Below are 18,208 nucleotides of genomic sequence, written 5' to 3' on the forward strand. Positions count from 1 at the left end.
AGCTCCTCTTCGACATAGCGTTCCGCCATTGAGCCCTCCACACGGGCTTTGTTTTTTATTGTTAGCTTCAACTTACCCAAGTATCTTTCGAAGGGATACATCCCCCGATATTGGACCGGGCCACCGAAAATGCTCCATTGTATCAAAGAAACCAGGAGTAAAAATCAAATCAAGTTTACATAATATCTTTACGATATCCTTCTCCATCTTTTCAAGATCTCGTTTCTTCAACCATGTAGAGCATAAATCTTTGAAAAAATTGCACAACTCAATAAGAGCTTCACCAACCGACTAGGGAAGAAGGTCACAAGCAACAATAGGCAAAAGTTTTTGTAGAAATACACCCAACTATGTTCGAGCTACAACCATCTGGAAGTTCTAAATCTTTAAGCCATTTACATAATTTATCGACTTTTTCCTGTGTAAGAGCATATTCTGCATTTGGCTTTGTACCATCCTCTCGAATCCATAACTCCTTTCGTGTATTTAAATGCTTGCAATCCTTTCTTGATTTAAGGTTGTCCTTTGATTTATCACCTTCGTCCAAAATTGTATAGAATATGTTGTCAAATACATTTTTTTCAGTGTGCATGACATCTAGACAATGGCGAAGACGAAGTACCTCCCAGTAAGGAAGCTCCCAGAACATAGACATGTGAGTCCAATTATGGTTTACCCCAAAATCAACAGGTTTGCGCCAAGCTTTTTTCCCGTGTGGAAAGAATTTAACACGTTGAAAATATATCTTCATCTCCTGACCGGAGTAACAAGTTTCAACTGGTCTCGTTTCTCTTGCACCATATTTATTATTCTTTCTCAAAGGATCACCAGGCTCTAAAAAAATTCTAGACGTGCCAAAATAACTAGGCTTTCCTCCGTACTTAAGTTGAAACCCTTTTACATCCCCAACACAGACTGGGCATGACATATTTCCATGTGTTGACCACCCACTAACCATGCCATATGCAGGAAAATCACTAATAGTCCATAATAGCGCAACGTTCATTACAAAATTAGAGTGTGATGCTTTATCGAATACTATTACCCCCGTGTTCCACAATATTTTTAATTCGTCAATTAATGGTCGGAGATAAACATTAAGATCCTTTGTCGGATCCTTGTCCCTAAGAATGATAAGAGGCATAAATATAAATGGATCTTTTATGTACATAGATGGTGGAAGGTTGTACACAACAACAAAAACAAGCCAAACACTATACTTTTTTGAGTGTTTATTGTCAAATGGTTCAAATCCGTCCGTTGCAAGTCCCAATTTGATATTACGAACCTCATTGGCAAATGAAGGAAATGCTCTATCAAACTGTTTCCATTCATCTCCATCAGCAGGATGTGTTAGCTGCCCCTCAACGACATCTCTATTTTTATGCCACCTCATATATTCTGCCGTGTGTTTTGACATGTACAATCGCTTAAGTCTTGGAGTAAGAGAAAAATACCGTAAGATCTTTTTTGCAATTGGCTTCTTTTTTTCATCTTTCATCTTTTTATATATGTCTGCCCCACAAATATCACACTTCAACTTGTCCGTGCGAGTCTTATAAAATAACATACAATCATTCTCGCAAGCATCAATCTTCTCATACCCCATATTTAGCCCAATTACCATATTTTTAACTTCACTGTATTTTTTAGGCAATGTATGTTTATCGGGCAAAACAGATCCAATCAGCTCAAGTAACTCATCAAAACCCTTTTGACGACAATGATGTCTATTCTTAAAGTACAATAACTTCATAAAAAATGACAACCTTGAATGTTTTTCATGATTAGGAGAAAGCGGTACTGAGGCCTAATTTAACATATTATAAAACTGAGATGCTTCTTCATTCGGTTCTTCTTCCATATCTTCAATTTCATTTTGTTCTTCTCCAAGGTCCCTTAACATTTCGAATGCATCATACACATCATTTTCATCATTCTGATTGGTTCCCATGGAATAATGGTTGTGAAAATCAGATTTTTCTCTATGATAATACCATCTTGTGTACGACTCAATAATGCCAAATCGATATAAGTGCATTTTTAACTCGTCTTCAGTCCTCCACAATAAATTTTTACACTCATTGCAAGGACATAATATGTTTTCATCAGAATCTTTTACTCTTTGCGCAAACTTAACAAAACTATCAACACCTCTTTTATACTCATCAGATAAACCACCTCTGCCATTATCCCTATGGCTCACCCAACTTCGATCCGATGACATCTACAATGCACGTATACAAATTAATCACTTATTCATTTAATTTTGCATAATAAACACATTGATATAATATCTAAAGCAAAAAAGTGAAAATAGAAAATTAACTAGTAAATATATGAGCCAAATCTTGAAAGGAATTCAAATAATAAATTTTTATATCAAAAAAGCTATCATATTTTATTGCTAAATATAAAATTATCATGTTGTATGTATTATAATTTTAATGTTGCAAATACATACCTGATTATAAGAAATTTTTAATATTGAGCAATATCAGCTGTAAAGATTGACCCACTATTACAAGAAATACCAATCAAACATGGACAAGGAAGTTCACAAGAACAGCTGCTGTAGAAGGGAAAAGAAGAGAGATCATGCTATCACATAGACATGTACGTAGCAGGGGAAAAGTAATCTAAAAAATTAGGGTAAGGCTAAATTTGATGGATTCGGTCACGTATAGCACTACCATATACAACTGATTTCGTCACTTTTAAGATACACATAAATATAACAGATTCCGTCACATTTAAAATGTACATAAACATGATAGATTTAGTCACATACAAAAGTATTCACCGTGTTGGTCACATTTTTTATTTCCGATAATTAAGGGGGAAGCTTTCATGGTCAATATTGACTTTTATTACCATGAAATCCGTCATATTTATAAAATAGTCAAAGTCAAATATGTCATATAATTAAATGTAACAGGATCCGTCACATTTAAGCGCTCCATTTTTTCGTCACATTTAGTTCGTCGCATTTAGGCTTTGTCCTTGTAGTGTAGGGCCAATGATTTTGTTTGAAATACGGGGTTTTAAAACACTGTTTGAGCTGTACGGATTTTGATATAAAACCTATAACTTATAATAAAACACTCAATAAATACCCGAAACACATTCCGATCACAACAGACAACACGTAGCACATAGCAGTTAGGGTTTTATGACTCAACACACTTAATCACAAAATAATACATATAATTATCTTTATTAGAATATAATACAAACGTAATTTCTCGGTCGTTACAACACCCATCATAAGTAGTTCATTTGAAATCTGGATTTCTTCAGTTCCATCATAAACCTCACATAGCAATAAAATATTTTTGGGCTCGCTGAAATATCTTGATGTCTCAGAGTCATATCCGATACTTTAATTCTTGAGGAACAAATTAGTCAAAGTGTTCGGTGTAAGAGGTTGTAACATCTCCGTCTCAGTTTCTTCCCGTGTGCCATATTTTGAGTCGACAATGATGAATGTGTCAAAGAAACGATTAACTTTCACCTCAGAATAATACGAGCTCCACCTCTTTTCTTCCCCGAACATAACATCTTGACTAAGATGTAGCATTCCCATATTTGGGATCTATAACCCATTATCCCTCTTTTCAGGTTCCTTTCTTATATAAATCATAGCCACACTTCTGGCATCATGTTTTTCCATACCAACATTTGAAACCTTGATAAGTGTTAAACATCTCAAAATAAGTAGATGATCGAATTTAGGCTTAGTACATGTCCAGGCTAATAGGAAGTCTCTCTAGTCAATGCCTTTATTGGTAGATGGTTTAAAACATAAATTAAATGCCTCACAGCAATCCACACATCATAACTGATAGATTTTTCTCTTTTCTAAAACTCCTAGTCATTGAGATTACCATCATATTTAGTCTTTCTATGGCCCCATTTTGTTGTGGAGTTTAGGGTGTAGTCAAATATCCTTTTATACTAGCTTTTGTACAAAAAACATCAATGTCCTTCGTTGTCAACTCCCCATACAGGTCTGACCTTAATATTTTAATCATATCATTTTATTCATTTTCATCAAGTGCGCACTTCTAGTGCATGATCCTGAGTTTTTAATTAAAAACCCACATTGCATGATTTTAATCATCAACCATAAAAAATATATCCCTATTTCCATCCGAAGTGGGTAGAGATATAATACCACATAGATCATCATGTATCAGTTCTAGCTTCTTTTGTTCCATAAATCATGAATGTATGTGAATGATTTTTTCACTTATTTTGACAAAACTAACTACTACAGTTCGCCTTCGGTTGGAAAAGTTTTGGTAGACCTCGTGTCATTCCCTTATTTGACATTGTGTGCAAAACTTAAAAATTCACACTACCTAATTTTGAGTGCCAAATCCATGTTAGCTCCTTTTCCTTTGACAACAAACACATAATTGCATTTTTTAATGATAATTTTGTACAATGTATTTCCTGACCTCAGCATGTATATTAACAATTTACCTCAATCATCATAAACCAATAAGTAATCTCTCGTTGGCACCATCTTGCTGCCATCATTTGGTAATTTCCCTTAGTTATAATGTTGTTGCACATCATTGGACCGCAATATACTTCTCTAAGTGTGTGTTCATCTCCATTTTTACACCTGAATCTGATTGTACATTTTCCATCAATATTGACAATAGACCCATCCCCAAAATGAACCTTTTCAATACCGCTCTCATTCAATTCACTGAATTTTTTATGACGCCTAATAATGTGATTGCTGGTGGTATTATCCAAATTTCACATATTTGTGTGTGACTCGATGTCTCCCTTCTGGACAAAACTTGGAACCACCTTCTTTATTTAAGGATATAATGTCACATCCGTTTTCATCACATCTAGTCAACAACAAAGTGGGTTCATCATCCTCGAATTGGTTGAGGTTGGACTCAAGCTCCTTACTTTTCTCATTCTCAAGTCTTGGTTTCCCGCGCTTTGCTACATAGTGGCCATATATATTACAATTAAAAAAGTTCATCGTACTACTATCATGAGTCGTGTTGACACTCTTGTTGGTTCCCTAATCCTTATTTTGTTATTATTGGTGACCTTTATCAACTCTGTTCGAGGGTTGTTTCTTCTTCTCTCACACAATCCATGACCACTTCTAGATCTTTGATTGTGGAATGATGTCACCCCAATTTTATTTGTCCTCTTTTCCAATTCTTCCTATGAGAGAAGATTTTATCCGCCTGTACTCTCAAACTTTCACTTCATCCTCTTTTCAAGAGATTTGAAATGACCACCAATTCCTCACCAATTCCTCAATTTTCATTACATTTATATTTCCTAATTACTAGATATTTGATGCTATTTGGAGAAAATTATGAGGGAGCGCTAGTAAGATCTAACCCACTTTACTCATTCTTCCATTATTTCCCCAAGTACCACTATGTTGATAATTATTCCCCTCACCTTCATACAAAAATCATTTACTTACCTTGAGGGCAAGCCTTTTGCCTTGGCCCAAGGGCTTTCCTTACCTTGAGTAAGGTAAGCATCTTTTGCTTAAAGTACACATATTTTTCTCCTTAAAACTTAATTATTTATTTTTACCCAAATTTGAACTAAAATGACCCTCTTGAGGGGGGAAGATGCATTACCAAATTTTAGCTATAAAACTACATCAAATTATTGTTATAAATATATGAAAAAAATTTGAATATTAAAATCTTCAATTTTTAATATCAAAGTAAATTTTTTAAATAAATAAATATTATTACGACTAGTTTTAAAACAAATATTAATATTTTTATAGATACCTACTTACATGTAAATAAAATAAATATCTTCAATTTTTTCATGTAAATATAAAAATTTATTTTATCCTTATAACCTATGGAATAAATTTTTTTAAACTTAAAAAATTATTTTTTGTTTAAAAAAAAGATAGAAAAAAAGTTGTTAGATTTATGAAAAATTCTATCAAATTAGTTCTTAAATTAAATTTAAAATTCTATTAAATATATTCAAGTAAATAGAAATCATTAGAATTTGGAGACGAATATTAGACAATTCCCTTATGAAAAATTAATCTTGATTCATATATAATTTTGTTTTTAAGATATGGATTGAATGTGATTCAAAACTTAGTTGATTTGGGTGTTATAAACCACCTTAAAAACATTACCTTGTAATAAACTAATCCAATTTTTTTAGTCTATTAAAGTGATTTTAAACATTTTTTTCCAAAATTTCTTACATATGTTATCAAATGTTTCTATAGACAATGAGAAAATGCTCGGGAAATTTACATTCCAAGCTTCACCAGTGTTCTCTATTTATTTATATGGTATATTTTGTCTTCACCTCTATATTAAATGCACACTTAGATGGGTGAATAGATGTTATTTCTCACTGACATCGATTGTCAAATATTATCAAATAATTGTCAATCTGTCGAGAAAACATTTTATTACGGTCTATTAATTATATGCTTTCAAAGAGCACAAGATGGTTATGCAACCAGAATATAAGTAACAACAAATAAAATAAAATAGTGAAATTTAGGCAAGTTGGACCTTGTTGCCTAATGGGCTAAGTGGTTGTACTTTCAAAGAGAATATATCATTAATCACTGAATTGATACGATCACAAGATTCAAATCACGATCATAAGATTCAAAAACTTATCACCGATATTAACTTGCTCATAATCGTGTTACGTTAATCAAATTATCTCCGCAACTTATACTATTTAATTACAACCTTTTATAGCACACTAATTCCCTAAGTCTTCTTTTCCCAAACTTCCTACTCACTAATAACAATTGTGCACCTTAAAAAATACAAGTTACTTGAAAAGTACAACTCAACTAATAAACCCAATTATAAATACACGTATGTGATTAATGCTAGAACATAATATGAAATCATATTCAACAAATACATAATTGTATTTTCATAAAGCTATGATGTATACTCGAGGGTACTCCCTAAAATGAGTATATACACTAGTATATATAGAATACATTAACTATAAAATATTAAATAACCCACAACGGTCTTCAACTAAACCAATGTTTGAAAATTTACACTTTGGTTTGTTTAATATCCGGGATAAATAGAAAGTATAGTACAATCCTAAATGATCTCCTTGAAGATAATAAACGATATTTATCTTATTGTCTTTTCATATAAAATATGTGAGCTAGTTTTCAATCATCACCAAGATGTTATGTAAAATATGAGCCTATATTATAAATGATTTAAAATTTAATTATGTTTTCTTCAGTACAAGGTCAGTATAAGACTAACCAATAAATAGGAATCATTTGATAGATAATATAAGGTAAAGACAGATATATATAGATATAATACTGCAAGTGTTTGTTTAAACGAAGAAAAGAAATTGAATTGCATTCAAAATAGAACTGAAGATTACAATACCTTAAATAAGGAAACAACCTCAACGGGCTTCCAAGAAAATAGCAACAACTCCTAACACTAAGTCACTACTGAACCCACGGATTATTCCATAATCCAACGTTCCTAGACCAAGTCTTACAGTAAAATAAACATAATATAAATTTACTTAATTTATTTTAACACATGTTTAGACTAATTCCAACATGCTCCCCCTTAGTCTAAACAAGTATACTTCATCTGATTCTTTATTCCCGGTAGTTCCCTCATCTTCTCGAACTTAGCTGTTGGCATAGCTTTAGTAAGGACATCCGCCCGTTGCTCCTCTGAACTAATGTGCTTGATAATAATATCTCCACGTTCTACACAATCACGTATGAAGTGATAGGGGATATCGATATGTTTACTTCGACCATGTAACACAGGGTTTCTTGCCAGATCTATTGCAGATTTGTTATCTATGTACAAAACGACTGGCTTGGCACTAGTATCACCAATCTGACTTAACAATTTCTGGAGCCAAATACCTTGACAAGCCGCTGCAGTAGCAGCCATAAACTCCGCCTCACAGGAAGATAACGCCAAACACCGTTGCTTTTGAGACACCCAGGCTATCAGACTTTCACTCAGATAAAACGCCATCCCCCCAGTGCTTTTTCTGTCGTCATTGTTACCAGCAAAATCGCTATCATAGTACCCTGACAACATATGGTTACCTGTGCCCTTCGAATAAACCAAGCCAAACTCTAGCGTCCCCTTTACATAACGTAGAACACGTTTAACTGCAGCCAGATAGAGGGTGGTAGGCCTTTCCATAAATCGACTTAGCAGTCCAACTGCATAAGCTATGTCTGGTCTTGTATAGACCAGATATCGTAAGCCACCTACTAGGCTTTTGTACTGAGTGGAATCAACAGCCTTACCAGTGAGATCTTTATGAAGCTGAACCTTTTGCTCTAACGGATATTTGGACAGATTACAATCGACCATACCTGCTTTTTTCCAATAGCTTCCTGGCATATGCAGATTGTTTAAGCTCGATATAATCTTTCATTTGATCAACCTCAATTCCAAGGTAATAAGACAGCTTTCCCAAGTCGCTCATATAGAACTCTTTACCCATTTGTTCTTTAAATTTGATAACATTGGCAACACTAGTTCCTGTTACCAATAAATCATCTAGATAGACACCCACAATCAACGACTCATTCCCTTCCCATTTAGTGTAAACCGCATGTTCGTAAGGACATTTAGTGAAACCCAGTTGCTCGAGAAATTTTTTTAACCGTGCATACCAAGCACGTGGAGCTTCCCTCAACCCATATAACGCCTTCAATAATTTATAAACCTTCTTCTCCTGACCTTTAATCTCAAAACCATCCGGTTGAAGCACATAAACCTCTTCCTGAATTTCACCGTTCAAGAAGGCTGACTTCACATCCAAGTGATGCACTTCCCATCCGTTTTTAGCTGATAAAGCTAGTAAGAGGCGAACAGTCTCTAATCGAGTAACTGGAGCAAATGCTTCCTCAAAATCAATGCCCTGTTTTTGAACGTATCCCTTTGCAACGAGTCTCGCTTTGTGCTATACTATAGTTCCGTTTGTGTCTTTCTTGAGTTTGAAGACCCATTTCAGTCCGATTGCCTTGTGGCCTGGTGGTAATTCAGTTAGCTGCCATGTTTTATTCCTCTCAATAGCTTCAAGTTCACTTTCCATCGCTTGTCTCCATTCTTTTTCCCGTACCGCATGTTCATACGAGCTGGGTTCTTCAATACTTAGTAAAAGGAGATCATCATCAAGTTCGATTTCTTCGGTGACATTATAGATATCACTTAGAAGTCTGAACTGCCTTGGCTCACTACTGGTTGTAGATGACGTAGCTGAGACATAATCAGAATCCTCTGCAGATGTTTCAGAATCTTGTGTCTGCATAGGAGAGGTCATTGTATGCACAGAGCCAGGAGACTCAGACTGATTCTCTGTATTTTCTGCGTCTTCAATAGTCTGATCAATGTATGAAAATGACTCAGACACAGGGAACGTAACCTCACTACCAGTTCGCTGCTCCCATGACCAGAACTTATCTTCTTGAAAAACCACATCACGACTGACGTGCACTGTGCTCCGAATTGGATCATATAGTCGATGGGCTTTGGTTCCCGGCTCCTTTCCCAGATAAACAATACGTTTGCTATGGTCGTCTAGTTTTTGAGTTTGCACAGATGGAACTTTCATGTAGGCAATGCATCCGAACAACTTGATGTGCTCAAGGTTTGGCTTGTCCCCAGTCCAAGTTTCATATGGAGTTCGTCCTTGCAACACTCGAGTTGGCAAACGATTAAGTACATATATTGAATGCCTCACCGCTTCTCCCCACAAAAAAGATGGCAATTGTGAAGATTTGAGAAAGCTACGAGTCATTGCAGTAACCGTCCGGTTTCTCCGTTCCACAACCCCGTTTTGCTGTGGAGTGAAAGGTGCAGTGTAGTGTCTCTGTATGCCATCATCTTCACAAAAACTTGTAAATTCATTTGAGCAAAATTCTCCGCCCCTATCCGTCCTGAAAATTTGAATTCTATGTTCTGACCCATTTTCAACAAGAGATTTAAATTTCTTGAATGCCGTAAATGCTTCACTTTTAGCCTTCAACATGTACACCCACATCTTTCGACTATAATCATCCACCAATAAAAAGAAATACCTATTTCCTACGGGTGTTGGGGGCGAAATTGGTCCGCAAATATCTCCATAAACTAGCTCCAATGTTTGCTTTGCATTGAACATGGCCTGAGAAGGGAAAGGTTTTCTCGTTTGTTTGGACATTAGACAACCCTCACACCTCTGCTTTGGCTGCACCAGTTTGGGGAGACCATAGACCATCTCTTCCTTTGCCATCGATTCCAAAGCTTGGAAATTGACATGTCATAGACGGGCATGCCACATCCATGTCTCCTCTCCAGCCCTGCTCAACAAACATAAAGAAGTACTCTCTTCTAGACTTATTTTGTAAAGCCTATTCTCAGACCTTTTAACCTTCATTAACAATCTCTCTTGTTCATCATAAATCCACAAGTAATCACCATTTAGTATCACCTTATTTCCATCTTCTGCTAATTGTCCAAGGCTTATAATATTATTGCACAAATTAGGAATATAGTATATCTCTTTGAATAGACGATCTTCACCATTTTTGCATTTGAATGTGACCATCCCTTTGCCTTTGATGCTTACAGTAGACCCATCTCTGAACCGTACTTGTCCAGTCACCCTTTCATCCAAATCTTTAAACTTTCCCCGTTGGCCAGTCATATGATTGCTGGCCCCATTGTCAAAGTACCACACCTGAGATTCCAACTTGCCTTCAGCATTTGATCGTAGTTTAGGAGTCATGTTTTCTTAGTTCAGTAATACCACATCATTAGTTTTCCCCCCAATCTTAACAAGTAGAAGCGTGGGTTCATCTTCTTGGGTCTGGGTGAGGTGCACCATCTTCTGCACATCCTTTTCTTTACGTATCTTGCGGTATTCTGCAGCGAAATGTCCATAACCATTGCAGGCAAAACATTGTATTCTGCTCCTATCGCGTCCTCCGCGACCTCCATCTCTGCCACGATATCCTCTGTTTCCTTGAGTCCCTTCCTTGCCGGCTCTCTTCAACCATTCTTCTCGAGTAAGTAACAGTTGTCCCTCGGCGTTTTCCTTCTTTCTCCACTCTTCCTATGTCAGTAGAAGCTTTCCATGGTTTGTTTCACTTTGTCCACGCAGCCTTTCTTCGTGGGCCTTGAGTGAGCCAATCACTTCCTCCACCGACATCTCCTCTAAATTACCAAATTGCTCGATGGGAGACGCAATTTGCAAAAACTTAGAGGGAACAGCCCTGAGTAGTTTCTTCACCAAATAGGATTCTTCAATTTTTTCACCCAATGCTCGGATATTAGTGACCAAACTATTCAGCTTCATGTAAAACTCGTCGAGTTGGTCTGCATCCGTCATGTTCAATGCTTCAAACTCCCCTTTCAACGTCTGAGCTCTTGCCTTCTTTACCTTCTCCGCACCCAAACACATTGTTTTGATCGCGGTTCATGCCTCCTTTGCGTTCTTCTTCTCTGCGAGTGACAACAAAAATTCTTCAGGGATTCCTTGATAAATGACAGCTAATGCTCGTTTATCAATCTTGTCTTCAACGACTGTTTTGTTGTCCTTCGGTTCGATGGCCTCCCACACCCCATGTGCTTGCATAAACACTTTCATCTTCATTGCCCACGTCGTGTAGTTTGTCTTTGTGAGTAGTGGATAGCTTAAACTGATCGTACTTTCTTTAATTTTGCTGGATTCCGCCATAGTTATTCAGATGTGTCTGGTCGTTTGCCTTGCTCTGATACCACGTGACAGATAATATAAGGTAAAGATAGATATATATAGATATAGTACTGCAAGTGTTTGTTTAAATGAAGAAAAGAAATTGAATTGCATTCAAAATAGAACTGAAGATTACAATACCTTAAATAAGGAAACAACCTCAACGGGCTTCCAAGAAAATAGCAACCACTCCTAACACTAAGTCACTACTGAACCCACGGATTATTCCATACTCCAACGTTCCTAGACCAAGTCTTACAATAAAATAAAACATAACATAAATTTACTTAATTTATTTTAACACATGTTTAGACTAATTCCAACATCATTTACATGTAAAATACCCCATTCTACAAGTATCTCTTTCTCACCCCTCTCCCTGTCTCCCCAACCAAAAAAGCAGGGACCTCTTAGTTTCTGAAATAGGATTTGAAGGATGTCAAGGCAACTGTGGATGAGAAAATGGTATAGGTAGCCCTCACAGCGATATACAAGGTGTTCCAGAGGGTAAATAATTGACCATTACTGAGAAAGAAACTTTTAAGAAAGCCTGGGAAATGATTAAAACAATATGTATGGGAGCGGAATAAGTAAAGAATGCAAAATTTCCAACATTACGAGGAGAGATTAAATCCCTAATCATGAAGGAAATAGGTCAAGTAAATGATTTTTGTATGAAGTTGAGCGGAATAGTGATCAACATACGGGTACTTAGAGAAACAATGGAAGAATCGAGTGAAGTTAGAAAGATCTTATGAGTGGTACCTGATAAGTTTCTCTAAATAACACAAAATGTCAAGCAATTTGGAGATATGAAAGTATTGAAAATTGAGGAAGTGGTGGGTCATTTCAAAGCTGTTCAAGAGAGGATGAATGGAAAGTCTGAGAGTGCATGCAGATAAAATGTTCTAACACAAGAAGAATTTGCAAAGAGGACAAACATTATTGGGGTGACAATATTCCAGAATAAAAAATCTAGAAGTGGTCATAGATTCTATAAGAGAGGAAGAAACAACCCTCGAAATAGCAGAGTTTACAGAGGTCGTCAATAATAATAAAGTAAGAATGAGGGAAACAACAAGAGTCTTAACACGACTCATGACAGTAACATGATGAAGTTTTATACTTATAATATGTATGGCCACTATGCAGCAGAGCGCGGGGAAAGCATGACTTCAAAAGGAGAAAAGTAAGGAGCTTGAGTCCAACCTCAACCAATTCGAAGATGATGAACCCATTTCATTGTTGACTAGATGTGATCAAAATGGAGATGATATTGTATTATTAAATAAAGGGAAGGGTGTTCCAAGTTTTGTCCATAAGGGAGAAATCGAGTCAGACATAAATCTGTGGAACTTGGATAGCACCTCCAGTAATCACATGATTGGGCGTCGTGAAAAAATCAGTAAATTGAATGTGACCGATATTGAAAAGGTTCATTTTGGTGATGGACCTATTGTCAATATTGAAGGAAAATGTGTAATCAGATTCAAGTAAATATGGAGATGAACACACACTTAAAGAGGTATATTTCATTCCAACGATGTGTAACAATATTATAACTTAGGGAAATTATTAGATAATTTTTGGTTATTGGTTTATGATAATTGTTGTAAATTTTTATCATAGGTGCATAGGTCGGTAAACATATTGTACAAAATTGTCATCAAATAGTGTAATTATCAGATCATTCACGTACATTCAGGATTTATGGCAGGAATGAAGTAGAACTGATACATGATGATCTATGTGGCCTGATATCTCCACCAATTTTCGCCAGAAATAGGTATATATTTTTTATGGTCGAGGATTACAATCGTGCAATGCGGGTTTTTATATTGAAAACTAAAGATCATGCACTAGAAGTGCGTACTTGCTGAAAAGAAAGAAAATAATACGATTAAAAGATTAACGAAGGACATATATAAGGAGTTCACATCGAAGGACATTGAAGATTTTGTGTAAGAGATGGTATAAAGAGACATTTGACTACACCCTAAACTCCACAACAAAATGGGGTCGTAGGAAAGCAAAATAGGATAATAATCGCAATGACTAGGAGTTTTGTAAAAGAGAAAAATATATTAGTTATAATGTGGGGATAGACTGTGAGGAATTTGGTTAATGTGTTAAACCATCTACCAACAAAGGCCTTGACTGAAGAGACTTCTTATAAAGCCTGGACATGTACTAAACCTAAATTCGATCATGTACATATTTTCATCTGTTTAGCACTTGTCAAGGTTTCGAATGTTTATATGGAAAAACTTGATGCCAGAAGTGTGACTATGATTTATATTAGAAAGCAACCTAGAATAAAGGGTCACGGGTTATAGAGCCCAAATATGGGAAGGCTATATGTCTGTTGAGATGTTATGTTCGAGGATGAAAAAGGGTGGAACTCGTAGTATTCTGAGATGCTAGTTAATCGTTTCTTTGACACATTCATCATTATTGATTCAAAAAATTACACATATAAAAATAATGAGATGAAGATATTGTCACCTCATACATTGAACTCTTTGACTAATTCATTTGAAGAATAAAATATGGGATATGACTCTAAAGTATGAAGAAACTCCAGCGAACCCAAAAATTGATGGAACCGAAGAAATCGAGATTATGATGGAACCGAAGAAATTGATATTTCAAATGAACTACTTCTGATGGGCTTCGTATAACTAAAGAAATTCATACAAGTATATTTTTTTGTGAATATAATGAAGCTATAAAAATTGAGACCCACGCAATTGAGAAGAACATGACATGGGTGCTAACAAAAATGCCATGTTGGATGTAAACCTATCAGTCTAAAGTTGGTGTAAAAGATCAAGAAGGATGAAAATAATGATATAGGAAAATACGAGGTTAGACTCCTGGCGAGTCGCTATGTTTAGAAGTCGGGGATTGATTACGATGAATTATATGTGCTTGTAACTTGGTTAGAAACTATGAGATTATATTTGGTGTTAGCAACAAAATTGGGTTGGCTTGTGCATCAATTGGATGTAACCCCATTGGTCAGCTATAAAACAGGGTTGGCCGGTGCATCATTTGGCGATAGCTACAAAACAAGGTTAATTAAAGGAAGTATACGTGACTAAACCCATTGGTTTTGAAAAGAAGAATGAAGAGCATAAGATATATGGATGTTAAAAGTTATCTACTGACTTTTCCAATCACCTAGAGCATCGTATTTGCGCTCTATATATCTATGTGAAAACCCAGGTCAAATCATGGGCCCTCTTCGAAAACCGGGTCAAATCTCGATTCCGAGTCCAAAATAAGTTGAAGCCTACCTTCCCAAATGTAGCCAACTTGGGTAATGACTAGCCCATCATAGGCCCCCAAAAGATCATGATTTGTTGGTGCAAGTAGTAGTAGTTCTTTGTCTTATAAACTAAACATCAGTCCCAACTCTCCAAGATGTAGGACTGAGGTGTTACAAACTCCCCCACTTAAACTTTTGATGTCCTCGTCAGGCCTGAACAGACAGCCCATAGGACCAAGATCGTACCTCTCTAGCCATTATGGGATAATACCGGTTGGTTTCGTGTCCCCACCTCCGGACCTCTTACCATTATGGGATAATACCCCCGACCTTCGTGTCCCCACCTCCGACGACTTGATGGATCAAGCTTTCGAAAGTCTGTTCTGATACCATATGTGAAAACCCGGGTAAAATCTTAAGCCCTTTTCTAAAATCAGGTCAAGTCCCAATTTCGAGTCTGAAATAAGCTGAAGCCTATTCTCCCAAATGCAGCCAACTTGGGTAACGACTAGCCCAACACAGGCTCACAAAAGATCCTGATTTGTTGGTGCAAGTAGTAGTAGTACTTTATCTTATAAACTAAACATATGTCTGAAATCTATTATTGGAAACATTTTGCAGTTTAAGAAGTAGATGGAAAGTGAGTTTGGTATGGGTGCTTAACAGAAGCGGGCATACCACATTGGTTTGGAGGTAAACCGAAAAAAGGTTCACAGGTATCAGGAAAATAGCTTACGGAAAAAAGATCATGAAGAAGGCGAACATTTGAACTTATAAAACTAATAGATATCATATAGATTCTAAAGTACATATAGAAAATGATGAAGGTGTTAAATTAGTGGATTCCACCTTGTACAAAAGTATCATTGACGAGTTAAGGTACCTTATACATACCCTTCCATATATTTCATATTATATGGGGATTTAAAGAAGGTAAATGAATAGGCCTGCTAAGTTACATTACAACATTTTGTAGAAGACTTTACGCAACATCAAGGACACTCCTAAATATGGATGGTTTATGGGAATATGTACAAGGAGCTGGGAATTATATATTAAGTGGCTACTCGGATAGTGATCATGCATGAAGTGTGGATGAAAAAAAATTACATCTTATATGGCATTCTACTTGAATAAAAATTCATCACATGAATGTCGGGGGAATAGAGATGTGTTGCTTTGTCTTCCTACGAGGCCGAATTTATGGCGGCAACGACAACAACCACACAACATATTTGGTTACAGAACTTGTTCAAGTAGGTGATTGATGTGTCTAAAGGCCATGTGATTATATATATGGATATATTACCGATAAAAATGAGTAAAATAATCATACATTTGCAAGGTATATGCTGTCTGCCGAAATTCCCGAAGATGACTAAGTTTAATGGGAAGGGAGATCTAGAAGACCTTATGAAAAATATTAGTTGTAGAAGACTGGAATGAGCCACAACCAGACAATGCTATGTAAGTTGTTTAATACCTATCTTAAAGGGGGACATCATTGTGGTACAAGTGACTTCTCCCACATTCGATCAATTCTACGAGTTGTTGAAGGGGAAATTTATAAGGGATTACTAACACCTATGCCGAAGGGAGAAGGACACTGAAGCCCTCATACACCGTAGGCAAAGGACGAGCAAGTCTCTAGGTGACTACCTAGACAGATTAAAGAAGGAAGTTGGTATGCTCACCAATTTGAACAAGACCAAAACCATGGTATATCTGACCATCAGACTCGACCCGATCAAAGAAAAAAACTTGAATTATATATATAAGGGGTGAGAACATTTGAAGGAAGATGGAGATTCGAGAGGGATTGAAGGAGCGCCAAAGAGATAACCACAAATAACATTGAAGCCACTACGAATACTCGTGAGGGTCCAACGAAGACCGAAGGGATGATCATAGGGTTAGTGATAAGAAGTAAATATATCGAGACTCAGAAAGGTGAAGAGATAAAGAATCAACTGCATTTACACCACTTAACGCGCCGATCTTCCAATTCTCCTTGAAATCAATGCAAAACCAGGCTTCATCCGACTAAGCAAAATGAATATGGCCGACCATAAGTACTATGACTACCATTATGATAAGGGGCATAATACTGATGAATGTTTTTACCTGAAGAGCCTGATTGAAAAAATGATCTAGGATGGAGAACTCAATGAATTTGTAAGAGACGTGAGACAAATAGAGAACCCGAAGAGAGATATCACGGAGAGGTGAAGATGATTTCGGGAGGCAGTACCTTCAGACCTGACAGTAAAATTCTAGGAAAAGGTATGTTCATCAAGGTAATAATTTATACCAGTTCATCTATGCTAGATAGAGTATGCCTCTTATCTTCATCAAAGAGGGACTACGAATATGTCATATACCCCCATGAAGATTCAATGATAATTCACTCTATCTTGGTGAAAGAAGATATGGAAAGCATTAGTAGACGGAGGAAGTTCGGCCAATATCTTATTTCATCGGACGTATACCAAGATAAACCTAGCCGGAAAACAGATGGAGCCATGCCATGAGGCACCTCTTGAGGTTTTCGGAAGACATCATATACCTGTGAAGGTATGATTACTTTACCCGTTCTTACCGGTTAAAACATCCATATATTATCACAAGGCCTCTAGTCACATCAATCACCTACTTGAACAAGTTCTTCAACCAAATACCTTATGTGGTTTTTATCGTTGCCGCCATGAATTTGGCCTCACACAAAGATAAAGTAACACACATATATTTCTCAGACACTCATGTTATGAATTTTTATTCAAGTAGAATGCCATATGAAATGTACTCTTTTTTCATCCAAGCTTCTTGCATGATCATTATCCGAGTAACCACTCAACATATAATTTCCAACTCCTTGTACATACACCCATAAACCATTCATATTTAGGAGTATCTTTAATGTTGAATAAAATCCTCTACATAACATTCTAGTGTAATTTATGAGGCATATCCATGGACAACAGGTTTGTATAAGGTACGTTAACTTGCCAATGATACTTTTGTACAATATGGAATCCACTAATTTACCACTTTCATGGTTTTCTATATGTACTTTGTACTCCATAAAATATCTATAATATTTTATAAGTTAGCATGTTCACCTTCTCCAAGTTATAATGTTGTTGCACATCATTGGACAGTAATATACTTCTCTAAGTGTGT

The 18,208-nt window shown here is 36.2% G+C and overlaps 1 protein-coding gene across 1 annotated transcript; it reads right to left on the reverse strand.

The window, feature by feature from the left end:
• Window positions 1-304: 304 nt before the first annotated feature.
• Window positions 305-1,756, reverse strand: LOC141701007 (uncharacterized). The gene has a single exon (XM_074504654.1). It carries the CDS (start codon window positions 1,754-1,756, stop codon window positions 305-307), a length of 1,452 nt encoding a protein of 483 aa, XP_074360755.1.
• Between the last annotated feature and the right edge of the window lie 16,452 nt (window positions 1,757-18,208).

The sequence above is a fragment of the Apium graveolens genome, unplaced genomic scaffold (assembly GCF_009905375.1).
Source record: "Apium graveolens cultivar Ventura unplaced genomic scaffold, ASM990537v1 ctg3203, whole genome shotgun sequence".
Classification (NCBI taxonomy): domain Eukaryota; kingdom Viridiplantae; phylum Streptophyta; class Magnoliopsida; order Apiales; family Apiaceae; genus Apium; species Apium graveolens.

Bases quoted from the DNA above. Each gene is read 5' to 3' on its own strand.
- LOC141701007 (XM_074504654.1), bottom strand. From the start codon at position 1,756: ATGAAGTTATTGTACTTTAAGAATAGACATCATTGTCGTCAAAAGGGT.